At 46.4% G+C, this 18,644-nt stretch overlaps 1 protein-coding gene across 10 annotated transcripts in view; it reads left to right on the forward strand.

Moving 5' to 3' along the window:
• Nucleotides 1-18,644, forward strand: part of Dip2a (disco interacting protein 2 homolog A) — an 80,277-nt gene that overhangs the window by 53,378 nt on the left and 8,255 nt on the right. For 7 of the 10 annotated variants that reach the window (XM_060369330.1, XM_060369335.1, XM_060369333.1 and 4 more), the window contains 15 exons: nucleotides 842-978; nucleotides 1,851-1,931; nucleotides 2,627-2,754; nucleotides 6,906-7,020; nucleotides 8,632-8,833; nucleotides 9,579-9,688; nucleotides 9,760-9,840; nucleotides 11,108-11,231; nucleotides 12,933-13,054; nucleotides 13,194-13,305; nucleotides 14,734-14,843; nucleotides 15,554-15,684; nucleotides 16,515-16,683; nucleotides 17,015-17,185; nucleotides 18,588-18,617. In XM_060369330.1, coding sequence (XP_060225313.1) covers nucleotides 842-978; nucleotides 1,851-1,931; nucleotides 2,627-2,754; nucleotides 6,906-7,020; nucleotides 8,632-8,833; nucleotides 9,579-9,688; nucleotides 9,760-9,840; nucleotides 11,108-11,231; nucleotides 12,933-13,054; nucleotides 13,194-13,305; nucleotides 14,734-14,843; nucleotides 15,554-15,684; nucleotides 16,515-16,683; nucleotides 17,015-17,185; nucleotides 18,588-18,617 — 1,823 coding nt within the window. The remainder of the gene's footprint in view (nucleotides 1-841; nucleotides 979-1,850; nucleotides 1,932-2,626; nucleotides 2,755-6,905; nucleotides 7,021-8,631; nucleotides 8,834-9,578; nucleotides 9,689-9,759; nucleotides 9,841-11,107; nucleotides 11,232-12,932; nucleotides 13,055-13,193; nucleotides 13,306-14,733; nucleotides 14,844-15,553; nucleotides 15,685-16,514; nucleotides 16,684-17,014; nucleotides 17,186-18,587; nucleotides 18,618-18,644) is intronic. The other 3 variants (XM_060369331.1, XM_060369334.1, XM_021652513.2) reach the window with 1 other exon arrangement.

Below are 18,644 nucleotides of genomic sequence, written 5' to 3' on the forward strand. Positions count from 1 at the left end.
CAGTGAATGTTTGCGTGTGTGCTTCCTCGGCATTCTTCCTGGGGTCTGGACCCTCCCAGCACTTGGCCATTGCCTAGCTGGCTTGTGAGTGTAGTCAGATCTAAGTGTCTTCCCCCAGCACTGATGCTGCACTATGCTGGGCATCTAGCATGTGTCCTGAACACAATGTCAAGTGGATTTATAGTAATTTGTGCTATTTTTGTGACTTTTAACCCATCTCTGTGCACACCTGAGAGTGTTACTGTGGGGCTGAAAGTAAATGGCTCATCTCCCTGTGATTCTGTTGGTCAATGTATTATATAAACTTTTTAATCACCCTTGACCCACCCACCATTCTGTCCCCCCACCCTGTGTGTGTGTGTGTGTGTGTGTGTGTGTGTGTGTGTGTGTGTGTATGTATGTTCGTGTGTTCTAAGTCTGTCTGTCTAGTGCTAGCAGTGGACCCAGAACCCCTTATATTCTAGGCAAGCACTCTACCACTGAGTCATATCCATAGCCCTCACAGTTCTTATAACAATCCTGTCCATGCCATGACTCTCCTTATAACAATTTGCTGCACATGTAATATCTTGTTTTTAGAACTTCAGATAGAGCAGCAATGACAGGCGTATTGGTGCATACCTTTTATCCCATCACCTGGGAGGCAGAAGCAGTTAGATCTCTTTGAGTTCCAGGCTAGCTTGGTCTACATAGAGAGGTCTGAGCCAGAGACACAAGCTGTCTCAAAAACAAACAAACAAACAAATGTAAAACACCCCACGAATACATGAGCAAGTACATCTTTGTGAATGATCTATTTAAATGTATACCTTGATGATTTTAAATTGTTTTCTCTGTTTAGCAAGTGCATGTGTTGTGAAGGTAGATGGTGCCCCTTATCTTTGTAAAACCGATGAAATTGGAGAAATATGTGTCAATTCTGTTGCAACTGGGACAGCATACTATGGACTGCTTGGAATCACAAAGAATGTATTTGAGGTTCGTATTCTTTTCCTGATCTTTACCTTGAAATCAAATCCCTTGCATGTTGATGGGCCCAAAGGTACAGGGTGGAGTGGAGGCCTACAGGGAGCTGCTGGGACCCAGAGCAATTCACATGCTCCACAGGCTTAGATGGTTTTGGCCAGCAACAAGGTATTGACAGGACCTCAGCTGGGTTCTTATTATGATCCTTATTGTTCGTAGTAAGTCTTGTAATGCCATGAACTAGGCTTACAAATACATGAGGGTTGTCCAAGTCCTGCTGGGGCAGACACTCAGTATAATAGTCAGGATGAGGAAATGGGCTATGGAAGGCCAGGTGCCCTGAGAATCTCTTTCTGTGGAACACTAAACCCTGGGCTGCAGGTGGTTTGTGGTGTTTGAAGAGACTGAGGTAATGCCATCTTGTCCTAACTCTATTTTGTGTCTGGTGAGACAGTTCTCAGCCTTCCACGCCTCCCTTCCCAGTCACACCTGCTTTGGCAATGCTTTTGGGAATATCTGTGATCCAGACTGTGGTTCAAATGCATTAACCAAAGTAATACATTTATTTATGCAAGCTAAAACACAAAACTGAAATAACTAAGAGGAAATGTAAATAAAATGTAAATAACTTTGTAGTGTTTGAAAAATACTGCTAAGCTCTGCAAGAAGACGGACATTATCAGAATGCTTTAGCTTCCTTACTGATGTAATCGTAGGGTTTGTCTTTAAAAACCCTGCACCTCTCAGCTTCATCACCAGGAGACATCTTGAAGGCACAAGTCCACTTGGTCTGGCCATTATTAAGTTCTCCTGCTTGCCCACCCTGTGTTTCTAGTGGTCAGTGCATTATCTACTGCCTGATATCCTCTTCCCTATTTTGGCAGACTGTCCCGGTCACTGCAGATGGGGTCCCTGTCTCTGACCGGCCTTTCACCAGGACAGGTCTTCTGGGATTTATTGGGCCTGTGAGTATGACCTCCTGTACCCGTCCAGCAGCAGGGAGTATTGATGGATAAAAGGGACACTTCTTGGCAAACGTGCTCTTGTCCCTGATGCCCTTGGCTCAGTGTGGCCCGGCTCATTCATGCTGACCATCCTTGCCTGTTCCTTACTGTGTGTAGTATTTATCCAAGACCTGCAATGGGCCCTGAGTGGAAAACGAAGAGATGGGGATGTTTTCATTTCCGTCATTCTTTCCAGTTCTGATATTTAAAATCCATTAAAATGAATACATCTGTAGCATCGTGCCCACCTTTTCTCAGGTGGAGGACTTTATTTGTCCTTTCCCAGAAATGTCGGTTGTCACAGTCAGGGAGGGGCATGCTCCCTTAGTGGGTTGTCTGCAGGTGAGAACCGCCTAGTGTTAGCTGGCATGATATTCCGTGTCTGTAGCTCCATAGTGGGCTCATGGGCCACATGACATGCTGGCAGGCTTTGTTGCAGAGCCTCAGAGTCCTTCACATGTTCACCCACAACTCTGTAGCCCTTTTTTGCATTGACACCCGTTTTCCTACCCTTCAGTGCCACCCTTAACTCACATAGTCTCTCCCCTCTGACCTAGTACTGGAGGGCACAGTCACTTTTTTGACCCCATGTGAGGTGCTGGAATCTTCGTGCTATCAAGCTGTTCTCATGAGGCCTGACCGCACCCTTTTCTCAGGATAACCTGGTCTTCGTCGTGGGCAAGCTGGACGGGCTGATGGTCGTAGGAGTGCGCAGACATAATGCAGATGACATTGTAGCTACTGCCCTGGCTGTGGAGCCCATGAAGTTTGTCTACAGAGGCAGGTGATGCACTGGAGACCCTGCACCTGGCTTTCAGGTCCCCTCTCTACTCGAAATCTGGGAGTCAGTGTAGTACAAGGGAAGCTAGTACACCAGGGTTTGCAAATTTCAAACATTCTATGTATACAAAGAAAATAATGTTTGTATCAGTGACAGCACAGGTAAATGTCTTCATTTTTCAAGTTCCTTAAGAGAGGAAGGTCTGGCTCTGGAGAGGTGGCTCAGTGGTTAAAAGCTACTCTTCCGGAGGACCTATGTTCAGTTCCAGACCCACATGGAAGATGTAACTCTAGTTCTAGGGTATCTACCAGTATCCTGGCCTCCTCAGGCACCGGGCACACACATGGACATATATGTAGGCAAAACATCCACATACATTAAATAAATAAATAAACAAATTTAATTAATTAAATTATACATTTAATTATAAAGTATATATTAATTAAATCATAATTAAAGTATACATAATTGGGCAAAAGGACTAGGGGATATTTGCCACTGGAGAGTGATTAGTTACCCGCTTCCTTGTTGTCTCATAAATGTTGATTAAAGGAACAGTACCACTCTGTGAACTACCAGAGGCAATTTTTTCTTTCTAGTAAGGTTACAGGAGACACAACATACTTCATTAGTCCTAGAATAAAAATGTCCTCAGCTTTTCTACATTTGTTAAGCAAGACTATAGACACTCATTCCTATTGAATAGATGACTGTACCTCTGGGCCTGTGACACAGAGGAAAAAGGGCTGAGAAGGGATTTTATCTAGCTCTGCTAACCCCCTGAGTTCTTTATCCTGAAGAAAGCTCTTCTCATTTTGGTCTATCTAGCCAAGAACATTTTTTTAACAATTTATTAATTGTATATTCTGATTGTAGCCCCTTCCTCAACTCCTCCCAGTCCCACCCTCCTTCCCTCTTCCTCTCATCCCCTTCTCCTAGTCCACTGAAAGGGGAGTTCTCCTCCCCTGCCATCTCCCCCTAGATTATCAAGTCTCATCAGGACTGTCTGGATCCTCTTCCTCTGTGGCCTGACAAGGCTGCATCACCCGAAGAAGTGACCAAAGAGCAGGCAACTGACAGAAGCAGCCCCAATCCCCTTACTTGAGAACCCACATGGAGACTGAGCTGCCTATTGGCTACATCTGAGCAGGGGTTTCTAGATCCTCTCCATGCATGGTCTTGGTTGGTGTATCAGCCTCTGCAGGCATCCTGAGTGAGGTAATTCAGAAACAGAAAGACACACACAGTATATACTCACTTATAAGTGGATATTAGCCATATAATATAGAATAACCATACTAAAATCTACAGACCTAAAGAAGCTAAACAACAAGGAATGGCAAACAGGATAGACACCAGAAGTGATAGAAGTCAAGGGAGCAGGATGGGAGTCTAATATAGAGGGTCCTCTGACAGGCTCCACATAACAGGGGGTCGAAGCAGATGCTGAGACTCACAGCCAAACTTTGGGTGGAGCACAGCGAGTCTTATGGAGGAACAGGGGTAGGTAGAAGGACACGGAGGGGACAGGAGCCCCACAAGGAGACCAATAAAGCTAAAAAGTCTGACCCCAGCCAACTACTTTTAAAGGTTTATTCTTCTCAAAAGTGTGTATGTGCCTTTGTTTACTTTAGTTAGTGTACCTGTGAGCCAGGCCAGTACCTGCCCTTGAACATGCATTAAAGAAAAAGTTAGGGAGTCAAACCAAGTAGGCACAATACCTTGCCAGTTTGTCCCTTGAAGCAGAAACTCAGATGCTGTAGGTGGAAATCTCTATGGGGATATGCTCATCAGGGAAATACACTCCCTGCTTTTGAATGAGGTGGGGACACTGTGCCTTCACATCCTTCTGTACCTGGGAAAGGTAAGCCAGCCCAAGTGGCTTACTGATGTGGGGTGATTTTGTTCTGCACACAGCGTAGCCTGCCTGTCCCTTCCAGGGACCTGAGGAATACAGGAACCTCAATGAATGAACATTATGAATAATGTAGAAAATCAGATTATGAAACTACTGTGGAAGAAAGAGACAATGTTGAAAGGAATTAGGAAAAGGGATAGGAGAGAGAGGAAGGGAATCTAGTTAGCAGCTTAGGAGGGGGGTGTGCATGGAACGGAAGAGCTGTCTGAGGAAGCAGGAGGCTGGCACACTCTAGGCCGGGGAGCCAGCTGTCCTTACATGGTAAGCCATGAGGATGCCGAACAGAATGTGACAGACTTCCAGCCACAGAGGAGCTGATCTGATAAGGTGGCAGAGAAATGATATTTTTCAGCTATAACCTAAATTTTATGCTGTGATCAACACCATGAACAAAAACAACTTGGGGAACAAATGGTTTATCTCATCTTACACCTCACAGTTCATCGAAGAGGAAAGCCAGGGCAGGAGCTCGAGACAGGAACCTGGGGGAAGGAGCTGAAGCACAGACCACAGGGGAACTTACTGCCTGCTGCCCTGTCTTGCTCAGCCTGCTTTCTTACAAAGCCAGGACCACATGCCCAGTGATGGTTCCACCCACGGTTGGAACCACCTCACAGCAATTATTAGTCAAGAAAATGTCCAACAGACTTGCCTTCCAGCCAATCTGTAGAGGCATTTTCTCCATTAAGGTTCCCTCTCCCCAGATAGCCCTAGATAACCCTGTGTCAAGCTGACGGAAACTAACCAGCACAGTGCCTGCTGTATTGCCCCTTAACTTTTGTGGAATCTCGGACATACACCGTCCAGAAGTTCTGTCGCGGTAATTTCCGCATTGAAAAACTTTTGGACATGGTATTAGAAAAGCAGATTTGGGAGTGCTACAGGGAGAATGACAGGAAGAGAACGCTGAGAAAGCTTGCGGGTAGAATAATGTGTGACTGAGCTGTCTCTGCTCTGATGCAGCATCTGTGGGCATACCAGCTGAAGGAAAACACATCTGCGCTGACTCAGAAGTAGAGTGGTAGAGGGGTTTGGGGGGGAAGCCCAGCTTCCTGACTGATGGGAGAAGACAGATACAGCTTTGATAGTACAGCAGTGTAGAGAAAGGTGTTCGTGCAGACACAGACAGATACACAAACAAGTTAAAGGTGCATGTGTGCACGCGCGCACACACACACACACACACACACACACACACACACACACACTCGGAAGCAAGGGTGGAGGAAGAAAAGAAAAGAGGAGACTTTCTTTGGTGAGATTGCTCAGCATATGAAGGTACTCACTACCCAGACTGGCGACTCGAGCTCACCCCTGGACCCTGCCTGGTGGAAGGAGAGAACTGGCTCCTCAGAGTTTTCCTCTGACCTCCACACATGGGCTGCCAGATGAATATGCTGCAGGAAAATGTAGAAAAACCCAGTTTCAAAAAAATCTGTAAATGTATTTCAATTTCGTGTGCATGGGTACTTTGTGCATGCACCCCGTGCCCCACATGTGTGCCTGCTGCCCACGGAGGCCCCGGAACTGCAGTTACGGATCATGAGCTACCATGTAGGTTCTTGGAATCAAACCCAGGCCTCCTGGAAGAGCAGCCATCTGAGCCACTTCTTCAGCCCTTAGAGTTGTTGTTGTTATTTGTTTGTTTTTTAATGGAAGAGGACTTGCTGAAATTAGTAAAGCTAGGTAGTAAACAAGTCCAAAAAGATCAGTCACAATTAGGGTTAATTAGCTAGTTATTGAAATATTTGATCTTTTGTTTGCAAAGTAAAACTTTAAAAGGGTTGTTCACAAAGAAATGTTACATTAACATAAGAATTAGGAATTTTTAAAATTGTGCTTGGTACTACAGTGCTTATTTTGTGAGTTTAGACTGTTCCAGCTATAGTACTAGAGATTAGAATGACTGGTTGCCCTGTTTTATCAGGTATCTTCAGGGCTGGCTGCAAAGTCCTCCTCTGTGGCCTAGCAGAACTGCTCCTCCCTTGGGGGGTGGGGAGTCAGAGCCTGCCATTGAGTACCTGTCAGAAGTAGTCCCTGTTCCCCTTACTGTGATACAGAGTTAATAAAATGTAACTAATAATAATAAACAATAAAAAAAAAGACTGGTTATCCTGTGCACTGACAGTAACCTGCTGACCACACAGAACTCTGCACTGCTGGTGCAGCCTGAGCTGGGGGAGGGGGAGCCGGCACTCTTCCTCCGGGTGGTCACTTGGCCTCTCTCTTGTCTCAGGATCGCCGTGTTCTCCGTGACCGTGCTGCATGATGACCGCATTGTCCTGGTGGCCGAGCAGCGGCCCGATGCTTCAGAGGAGGACAGCTTCCAGTGGATGAGCCGCGTGCTGCAGGTGGGCACGGGGGGACGGCCACAGTTTTTGGTATATTTGCCGTGAAAGTCAGAGGGGCCACACTGTGTGCTGTTACAGAGCGTGCAGGTATGTCAGGGACAGACTAAACAGTGTGGTAGCCTCACATTCCCCACCACTCTGCTTCATGTCCACTCTGTACCTCGGTGGAGACCGATAGCGTAGCTTTAAAATTAACACCAATTTATGTATATAATTAAGTGTCTAATCACTGTTCAAATTCCCTCACTATCTGGTGATTATTTAGTCTGACACAAACACAACAAGGTCATAAATGATGACTGATTGGTAGGACACATTCTTTTTAGCCTGTAACTGCCTCTGTCACTCTTGTGGCAATTTTGGGGAAAACAGGTCATAGAGTGGCATTTCTGCAGTCACTCGACCACACTCTTGTGTATCATGTTTTGTGGTTGTGGCTCCTGCACAGTGGGTCTGCAGGCTTGTTCGGACTAGGCCAGTTTTCTGGCGAGACTCCATTTGAAGATGGCTCAGGGAGCCAGGGGCTCTCCCTTTCCTGGCACCCTTCCGTCCTGTGCTTGTGATCTGTTGATTCTGTGGTAGTCACACTGAGTTTTCATCCATCCTTCAGCATTAACTAGAACATGCAGGAAAAAAAAGATGGTGACTCGATTTTAGATTAATGAATCCTTTGTGCATGACCCTGAGTTGGCTTGCTTGTTTCTTCGCGAACTAATGGGTTTAATTGTCTGTGTTTCAATGTGTTATAGCCATGACTTATCATTCAGAGGTCAGTGGGAGCCACTTGATAAAGCCTGTGGTCTCTGAGGCCATAGTAGAAACAGGTAGGCTAGACACAAGGGTATACCCATCCTGTGCAGCCCTGAGTGGGATATTGGAGGCCACTGTCTGTGAACTTGACCATAGTAGTTAATGATTGATCACCACTGGTTATCACTTAGTCATCACCCTGCGCCTCTTCTCAGAGGGCAGAGTAGAAAATGGTCTCTGCCCGCTTGTTCGTAAGATTCTCTGTATTATGAATTTATGCTGAGAATTCTTATTCAAACTCAAGACTATGGGGTTTCCACTTAACTCTTTGTCCTCCTGTTAATGCATTTGCCAACAGCCAGAGAGTGTTACTCATTGACTTTCCGCCACTGGGCCCCAGTGCCTCACAGTATGGTCTCCATGCTGACTCAGGCAGGAGAGTTGGGAGAAGCTCACATGATTCTGCAGTTTTCTTCCTTTGTGCATATCTCCTTGGGGACCAACTATCCATACTGTTTAAAGACACGTTCAATTGAGCCTCAGAACTGTGCTGCCAGCTGAATTCTGATTGAGTACATTTTTCTTACTTTCAGTTGTCAGAGATTGCTTGTAATTAAGTGAGTTGTATTCAAACATACAAATTCAGGACATCTAGCTTCTGTCATTTTTGGTTCACCTCTTCCCAGCTGGAGGCCTCAGCATGCTTTTGTGGTAGAAATAGGCACACTCTGCCCTCTTTGCTTGAGAAGAGGTTCTAGATGTCACTCACCTCCTGGACACCTGCACTTCAGCTTTCTGTTCTGTGTGTTGTCCCCCTCCAACTCTCCCCACGCTGGGCTCAGTAGAGTTCTTGCCTTCCAGGCCATCGACAGCATTCACCAAGTTGGCGTGTACTGTTTGGCCCTGGTTCCTGCCAACACCTTGCCCAAGGCTCCTCTTGGAGGAATTCACATTTCTGAAACCAAGCAGCGCTTTCTGGAAGGGACACTACACCCATGCAATGTGTTGATGTGCCCTCACACCTGTGTTACCAACCTCCCCAAGCCTCGCCAGAAGCAGCCAGGTTAGTTGTACCTAAGGACAAGGCTGTGTGGCCTTAATTGGTGTTAGCTGCAGTCCTGGCTGGATCTTGCAATAGTAAGTACCAACTTTCTTGGGCCTGAGGTTAAGGATTAGAGTAAGTGTATGCACCTGCTCCTGGTTCACAAAAGGGGACGATGCCAGTGCACCTGCTCCTGGCAACAAAAGAGGATGCTGCTGGTACAGCTGCCTGCTGGTGTCCATCTGCCTGTTAGGATCCAGTTTTAATGGTAAATTCAAGAGTGGCTTCTTGGAGGTAGAAATGATGTCTGTAAATAGACGTGGGCTCTGGAATCCAAGGAGCCTCTAGGTTTCAGGAACAGAAGTTTCTCAAGGGCTAGTTTCCTATTCCTGATGTAACACAAAAACTTAGTATAAAGTCCAGTTTAACTAGTATATTCAGTTTTTCATTGCTTTGGTAATGTATTGATAATGATATTTAGGAGAAGCTAAGTTTCTTTTACTTCTTATTGAACACATACCATATCACTAAGTATGACACACTTCAAGAATTTGTATTTATACATAAAATATAGTAAAGCAATAAAACAGTAATAATTTGATTAACATCCCAAGAATGTTATATAGCATAGTTTATATTTGAGAGTGATCTGAATGTCGTCATTTAAAGAAAAGAGTTAAATACCCAGGTATGTTTTAGAATAGCCAGTATTACATGTAAGTAAGTCATGTGACAGTTCCCAACTTGTAATGGAATCTGTTTGTAGAAGTTGGACCAGCCTCAATGATTGTTGGGAACCTGGTTGCTGGAAAAAGGATCGCACAGGCCTCTGGGAGAGAGCTGGCCCACCTGGAGGATAGTGACCAGGCTCGGAAGGTACTGGGCAGCTCCTGGGGGCGGGTGACATCCATGATTGCATAGGTGCAAGCCCTTTTCTCTTTGCACAGTTCCTGTTCCTGGCAGATGTGCTGCAGTGGCGGGCTCATACCACTCCTGATCACCCATTGTTCCTGCTGCTGAATGCCAAGGTGAGGACAAAACTTTGGGGCTCTTTCTCACTGTCTTCATTCTTTCTGTTGAGACAATGGAATGGTATTAGGCTCTGGTCCCTTCTATGGCATTGTTCTCTTGCCTGTTGCTTTTCTTGTAGACACCTCTGCCTATTGATTTGCATTTATCTGGAAAATTCTCATCAGCTCTGTTTTCTTACTAGGAAGTATGTCTGTGTAAATGCTCTTGGGTTTATGAGCTAAAAGGAAATGCTTATGTGGTAATTCTTACGCATTTTATTCTGTGTATATTTGCTTATACCTTTGAATCTTTGAAAATGACAAATACTATTTGCTGCTCCAACTGCTTCTTTTGTGTGACTGAGAAATTCTCTGTCACATTGTCTGAAATATCTGTTAATGCTCTACACCACACTAAGAATCGCCTTCAATCTAAAGGAGATTCACATTTCAAGATTACAGAAACAAACATTCTGAAAGCCTGTGTGACTCCTCTGCCAGCTATAACAAACATGCTCTAAGAGATCTTTATTTTTGTCATGTATAGGGCAGATACCATGATCTTAGAAAATGCAAATTAGATCCTGGTGCTCTTTGCTCATTCAGAGATTTACTTTTTATCTATTTTTATAAATAACAGGATCTCGTTATATATCCCAGGCTGGTTTTCAACTCTCCATCTTCCTTTCTCAGCCTCAAGGGCAGGTACAGGACTGTGCCTCCATGCTCAAGCTTTCAGAGATGCTAATTGATGCCCTCTGTGTTTGTGTGAGAGGCTATCTTGCTTCCTGGTGTATCTCAATAAATATCCATCTTATATTTGAATTCTAAGTCATGCTAATAGATAGTGATTAATTGTCAACAAAGATGTAGTCAACTTGTGGAGAGAGCCTCCAGATCAGTGGAGTGCAGAGAATTATAAGTGCCAGAGCACTGGTTCTGGGTAGGACAAGAGGACAATGCCCTGCAGGCTCATAGTGGGGAGGCCAGCAACATAGGTCTCAGGGGAAGGGTTCAGGATTCAGATGGGTTCCAGGCATGGGTATTTTACAGTGTTTGGCTCTGTCAGGTATGAGGAAAGTCTTTACCCTTCTAGGTTCAGGTTGGGCCACTCAGAGATGCTCAAACCCCTACTACTAGAATCTGGTAGGCCCAGGATTACCTAGCTCTGACCTCAGTTGATTCCTGACCACAGGGCCTGGTCAGGATGATGCACACAGGTTCCAGAGCAAGTACTCTTCTCTCTGAAAGCATCAGCACACTGATGAACTTGCTTCTTCTCTAGGGCACGGTCACCAGCACTGCAACCTGTATCCAGCTGCACAAAAGGGCTGAGAGAGTGGCTGCTGCGCTAATGGAGAAGGGGCGACTGGATGCTGGGGACCACGTGGCTTTGGTCTATCCCCCAGGTACATGCACACCCAAGACCCTCTCCTTACCCTCTGAAACTGAGCTCAGCCCCTCTCCGCTCTTGTGATCCTGGTGCTACCATGAGCCCTTTGGGTAGGACCTATGTTCCTAGTACTCTTGGTAGCATTTTTTGCTGCTAGGGTAGCAAGTGCTCATGCTCATCCTTCTTACTGTAGAGCTAGACTCTTATCCTTCCAGGCACAGCATCCCAGAACAAGGGGTGGAGAAGGGGCAGCGATTGCAGCTGGCTTCTGTGAGCAGAGCTAGAGATTGAAGTATAGTTGTGTTTCTTAGAGAGACCCTTGTTCATACTGTCCCTTCAACTCAAGTTCAGACTATAGAGATTTACTAAACCTAGTCTCTAAGATTGCTTTCTCACTATAAAGCCACTGATTCTTTAGGACAGTGGCTCTCAACCTTCCTAATGCTGTAAGCCTTTAATACAGTTCTTCATGTCGCAGTGACCCCCAACCGTAAAATTATTCCATTGCTCTACTTCATAACTGTAACTTTGCTACTGTTATGAATCGTGATGTAAATATCTGATATGAAGGATATCTGATATGTGACTCCTGTGAAGGGGTCATCCAACCCCAAAGGAGTTGGGGTTGAGAATCACTGCTTTAGGACATAGCTGGATTGGAATGTCCTGTTGCTCTACCTGTTTTGGTATCCCACATTACATGTAGCATTCTCAAAATAATTATGACAGTATCTCAACCACCTTGTGATAGTTTAAAGAAGGAGCTGAAGTTCTGGGTGCATGTTCCTGCATGCCCCACCCTCTCTCTTCATGGCACTGAGAAGTGAAGCCAGCCTTGCGCATGCTGGGCAAGGGCTCTGCCTCACCCTTTCCTTCAGGCTGCAGCAGATGCGAGTCCAACTTCATTCACCCTCCACACTGCCCTCACTTCACATGGAAGTCTGTCCTTTAATTCAAGAAGGTTTCTTGAATTACCATCTTCCCACTGTGCTTCCCTGGCTTTTCTTCATGTACCTCTGTTTCTTCCATTTCTGTGTATCTTCTTCCGTCTTTAGTAACTGACATTTCCTCTTTTAGCTCTTTTCCCACTCAAAGTTTTAAGTGTCATCCTTGTCTTTTATCCTAAGACTTTGTTGTCCTGTGTGCCTTCAGTCTGCATCTTTATCTTGAAATGAACTGTTCATGTCTGATATTTTAAAAATTATGGTTTCTGTTCATACCATTTTTGAATGCATTTTAATACATTCTGAGATAGACTGTCAAAGTTTTCATAGGTATCTGAAGAAATGGCCCCTCTTGGTGTGGAGGCTGGGGAGCCTGCACTGCAAGCAGTTTGTCACAGAGGTTGTCCTCTGAGGTCTGTGTATGCAAACTTGTCTAGCCCCTTTGGCTCCTGGGCCTGATGGGCCAGAGGTCTAGCGTACAGGGCAAGAACCTTCTCACTGCAGTGTGTGAGTGCCCGTGTGTCCACAGTCCCACATCCCCATGGCCCCTCCTGAGACTCCTCCCAGATGTAGGCGATGCCCTTACTTGCTGTCAGTGCTAGGCTTGGTAAGTACCTATCATTTGGAGTTAACCATGGCTGTCTTAAAAAGAAACCATGCCTGCTTGTCCCTTTTCTATATGTGGACAGATATTAGAGGTTGCCCCCATCAGGGCTGAAATTGTCCACCTACACTCTTGATCCCAGTGTTGACCATGTGCTCTATCTCCCCAGGGGTGGATCTAATTGCTGCATTCTATGGCTGCCTCTACTGTGGCTGTGTGCCTGTCACTGTGCGACCCCCACACCCCCAGAACCTTGGCACCACATTGCCCACTGTGAAGATGATTGTAGAGGTACGCTCACCCCACTGGCAGGCCAAGTCCTCCTCGGTAGGAAGTCGTGGCGCGTGGCACGCTTGGTCTCCTCTGCAGGGTGGTATGCGGGATGAATGACTGTCAGCTTACTTGGGCTCTTGCTTCCTATGTGATGCAGGTCAGCAAATCCGCATGTGTGCTTAGCACACAGGCAATTACACGGCTGCTCAAGTCCAAAGAGGCAGCTGCTGCTGTCGATGTCAGGACTTGGCCAACCATCCTAGATACAGGTAGGTGTCTCCAGCAGCTGCCCCTGCAAAGACAAGGCATTGCTTTCTTTCTTGTAGGCTTTCTGTTGTTGGAGTTATGTTGTTGACATGCAAAGAACAATCATTAAGGAGTTGGAGAGGTGACTCCGTGGTTAAGAGCACTTGTTGCTCTTGTGGAGGCCTGGGATGTGGTTCCTAGCACCCATTTGGAGGCTTGCAGTTGCCCTTAACTCCAGTACCAGGGTATCCAGTGCCCTCTTTTGACCTCTGCACATATATAATGCACATATATACACTCAGGCATATGTGTATACACATAAAATAATTACATTGAAAAACCAAATGTTCAAATAACTGGATCAAGTGTTCAAATAACTTGTGTAAATGGCAAGAGGCATTCTTGGTTTTGCCTGGTAGATAGAGCAGGCACAGTGGTAGTGGGTCATCAGGTTCCTTACGTGGGTGGCTGTTCTGTCCAGGATGTGCGGTCTTCTCAGCTCTGGGCCTGCCATCAGCAGTCCCCACACTCATGTGTTAGGAACTGAAATCTGTTCTCCACTGCTTCTTTGCCTGTGTAGTTGGCTGGCAGTTGTCTACATGTCTTTGCTGATTCCTTAGGGGGCACAGTTTTTACTGTGCACCCCCTAGAATCCTTGTCATTGTCATTGGTGAGTGCTGTCATGCCCTGAGATGCCTCTGCACCAGCTGGGAAGAAGCTTTGTCTTATGGTAGAGTCGGCATGCTGGGTTGAGAGCAGCTCTGCAGCTGTAGACTGCTGTGGCTAGCACAGTCCCAGAGCTCTGCTGGGAACCAAGTACTGGCTTCTGAGTGGCAGGAACCTCTCTCTCCTTTCCCATCGTACCCTTGAGTCCTGAAGTTGCATTTCATGTGGAAACCAGAGACAGATACGGCCATGTGCCTAACACTGCGGCAGGCATGAAGAGCTAGCACTGGGGCAGCTGACTGGGGTCAGGCTCTGTGCTCCAGCTGGGCAGAACCCCTCAGTCTCAAGCTCAGTCTGCCCGTGTTGAACCTGTGCCCATTTGTACAGCAGACAGCAGTAGGACTTACCGCATGAACTTGAAGCACACAGACCTGGGGCGTCTGTCTGCACAGCTCCTCCTGTGGCTCCACCTCAGCCTCTGCAGTGTTGGCATATCCTCAGCACTCTGGCCCTTCCTGTTTAGCAGTGAAGTGACCTTCCCTGTCCCTTCAGCATTCAGGCTCCACACCCGCAGAATAGACCTGGTGAGCCTGCAGCAGGGATCGCTCCTGAAGAGTGAACGTTCCCACATGCAAACAGTATACACATCCTGCTTGCTGGTAGCCCGAGTTTTGTGAGACAGATGGGTCTCTGGACACAAAAGTACACCTGTCTTGTCTGGAGAAGTTGATGCTTCTACCAGTGTGAGCTGCGTAACATTAGCCACTGTATCTTTTGTTTAACAGATGACATTCCAAAAAAGAAGGTAGCTAGCATTTTCAGACCGCCCTCCCCAGATGTGCTTGCATACTTGGACTTCAGTGTGTCGACGACAGGGATCTTAGCTGGAGTTAAGGTAGGACCTCATGGGAACACTGAGGGAACAAGTAGGAGCGAGGCTACAAATAGGAAGGGTGTGGCTTGTAGCTTTAGGCAGGTGCTTCTTGTTCAAGGCACAAAGCAACAATATATATATATATATATTTTTAATTTATGTTAAATGTTGATGAAGCCCAAAATTAGGCCCCTGAGAACATTGCATCTTTCACTGTTTATGGCAATGTCTGGTCTCTAGATTGAGGTGACTTTACTGAGTTTATTTAATGTGCATTAAGAGTTCACTTACAGGGGCTGGTATGAGAGCTCAGCATTAAGAACATTTGCTGAGCTTGCAGAGGACTCAGGTTCCTGCACCTATTTCAGGTGCCTCACAAACACATGTAATTCCAATTGCAGGGTATTTGACACCCTCTTCTGGCCTCTGTGGACACCAGCCATGCATGTGGTATGCATAAACTCATACACATCAATAACACAAATAAATCATTTTATAATAGTGCAGTTAGAATGCTTTGCTGCCATGAAGTCTCTCTTCAGAGATGTCTGTGTGTGATTTTCTTGGGTATTATTCAGTTCTATGGGGATATGAGCTAATCATCTTAAAAAGCAACTTGGTACGTGGTGATATGGAGCTGCATGTCCGGGCAACCACGCTGCATAGCAGATGTGGCCTCTGACCCCTTCTTCCTTCACAGCCCTGAGCAGACCTTTTCTTCTCTCCCGCAGATGTCACATGCAGCCACAAGTGCCTTGTGCCGCTCCATAAAGCTGCAGTGTGAGCTGTACCCCTCAAGGCAGATCGCCATCTGCCTGGACCCCTACTGTGGCCTCGGCTTTGCACTGTGGTGTCTGTGCAGGTGAGGGCATGTACCCATCATACCTGGGGCCTGTGTGGGCCGTGTGATTCCTCATAACATCAGACATTCCGATGGCTTTCTGAGTGTCTAGGAAGCTGAGAAGTGTGCATGTCTTTGTTTGGGGATTAGGTGGTTAGAATCTGGGCTTATAGTTTAATAAAAGAGTAAAAATAGCTGGGTGTGGGGGTGCATGCCTTCAGTCACAACACTTGGGGTTCAGAGGTAAGTAGACTTCTAAGTTTGAGGCCAGCCTGCTCTACATAGTAAGTTACAGGCCAGCCAGGCCTATGTAGTGAGAGCCTGATGAGAGAGAGAGAGAGAGAGAGAGAGAGAGAGAGAGAGGCTGACAAGATGGATCATCAGGTAAAGACATTTGCTATGCAAGTCTGGCAACTTGAGTGTAATCCCTTGAATCCACATAAAAGTAAAAGGAGAACAGACTCTATAAAGTTGCCCCCTGACCTATACACACACACATGCACACATGCATGAGTGCATACACACATGATAATTAAAAAAGGAAAAGAATATAAATATTTTTTCTTAAATATAAACACTTTCCATTATTAGTGATTAGAAAGAATCTTCTGGGTTTTTCAAATGCTAAGAGGTCTTGACCCACCTCTGTGTGGAGGAAGCCTTTTTCTGATGCTTCTGAGTGTTTGGGTGGAGGCCAGGACCGTACCCCACAGTGTCTCTCTGCTAACCTCCCACTGGATTTCTAAACAGACCTATGCCCGTCCAGGCTGGAGAAATGGAGTATGTGAGGAAGGAGCATGTGCTTGTGGCTTGGTACACTGGCTCCTTCCCAATGCTCTTTCTCCTCACAGCGTCTACTCTGGACACCAATCAGTCCTCGTTCCCCCACTGGAGTTGGAGAGCAACGTGTCCCTCTGGCTGTCTGCTGTCAGTCAGTACAAGGCCCGAGTCACTTTCTGCTCCTACTCAGTGATGGAGATGTGCACCAAGGGGCTTGGTGCACAGACAGGAGCCCTGAGGGTAAGTGCCCAGCTGGCCTGCACAGCCAGGAAGGTTCCTCCAAGTCCACATGCCTCTTCCAAGCTCTCTTCCCCAGCCAGAGGGAGGGCATGCCAGGAGGCCAGACAGAGAGTTGATCATAGACTCCTCAGGGCACTCACCAGTGCTTCTGTGCTTAGAATCCCTAAGGTGAAAGCAGAACTAGAGGAAATGGGAGTGTGTTCAGACTTGCCTTTATGTACTGAGATCCACAGCCAGACCCCATGGGCATCCCACAGAAATTCCTTCAGATGGCCTTTGCTGAGGGTCCCAGACTGTGCGAGTCTTAGAGTGACTTCTCGCTCTTCTGCAGATGAAGGGGGTGAACCTGTCCTGTGTGCGCACATGCATGGTGGTGGCTGAGGAACGGCCCCGGATCTCACTGACACAGTCATTTTCCAAGCTATTCAAAGACCTGGGCCTCCCCGCACGCGCTGTGAGCACCACCTTTGGGTGCAGGGTCAATGTGGCCATCTGCCTCCAGGTAAGTTGGCTGCACCCAGGGTCACTGGCACCTGCACCAGAGAATAACACGTTTGTAGGCTGACACCAGGATATAGCTCTGTCTATATCTCCACCTTAGAGCTGTGGATGTTACATGTACACAGAGCCACTCAGCTTTGAAGACTATGAGGGCTTTGTTTAGAAAGATATCCTGTTCTTTTCGATGAACAGCAATGTTCAGACAGAAAAAAGTTTGTTTTTGAGAGTGTACCTGTGAGCATTTCTAAGTTAAATGTACTGTGCAGGTAATTTTTAAAAGCAAGGTTGAACTTGCTTTCTTAAAAAATCTGTAGTAATCTGTGTATGGTGCCTGCCTTTAATACCAGCATTCAGGAGGCAGAGGCAGGTGGATCTCAGTTTGAGCCCAGCCATGTTTATATAGCAAGTTCCAGGCCAGCCAGGTCTACATAGAGAGACTCTGCCTTTAAAAATACATACGCGTACACACGTGTGCACGCATGCGCGCACACACACACACAGTCATGCATTTCTTGTATACATTTGAAATGTATACATTTCAAATTGGAGCACTAATAAAGATGGTAATTTGTATTGGCTGCTTTAGGACTGTTACTAAAGAAGTAATCTAAGTGAAGTTTTAGAATCGACATGAGTATCACAAGGCTCTTTCAGCAGCTATCCTTGTTTTCTGATTTATTTATTTATTGTTAATACAGTATACAGTATCTGCCTGCATGTATGCCTGCAGGCCAGAAGAGGGCAGCAGATCTCATTATAGATGGTTGTGAGCCACCATGTGGTTGCTGGTAATTGAACTCAGGACCTTTGGAAGAACAGCCAGTGTTGTTAACCTCTGAGCCATCTCTCCAACTGTTTTCTGATTTTTATACTAGTCTCTATTTCACTTCTTTCTGAGCATATCTTAAAGCCAAATACTGACTGGACATCTGATACATCCAGTGCTGTAAATATCCTTTCTGGGTCCCCAGAGCACATGTTCCTACATACCCTGTTCTCTGGGTGGCACTAGAGTCTACACCTGTCTAAAAGGTGTTAGTTACCCTGTTTCCCACCTTATTTGGCTAATGTCCCCTTGACCGTGAAAAGGCTGTGCTCTGGACTGCTTTAAGTCTCAGAAGAGACTAGGGGGCCCTGGCTTGATGTTCCCACCATGACTGACGTGCAAGTTTGTGACCATGAGTCAAGAAATACTGATTCTAGCTCTGGACGTGCCCCCAACCCCCATGTATGGGAGGGCCATGCGCAGTGGCAGAACTTGTAATGATAGATCTGTGTTTGCTCTTTAAGATACACTGATGTGTTCTCTCACGGTGTTTCTCATGTGGCCTGTGGCCTTCTGTTTGTTTTCCTGTGCTATTTCCTCCCTGTCTCCCTCTGCTGGCCGCCCTGGCCTCTGTCAGCCCAACAGGCTGGGAAAACTAGCTGAGCAGGTAGGACCTTGCCCTAGCCCTCAACCT

This window comes from Meriones unguiculatus, chromosome 16, assembly GCF_030254825.1.
Source record: "Meriones unguiculatus strain TT.TT164.6M chromosome 16, Bangor_MerUng_6.1, whole genome shotgun sequence".
NCBI classification, from domain to species: domain Eukaryota; kingdom Metazoa; phylum Chordata; class Mammalia; order Rodentia; family Muridae; genus Meriones; species Meriones unguiculatus.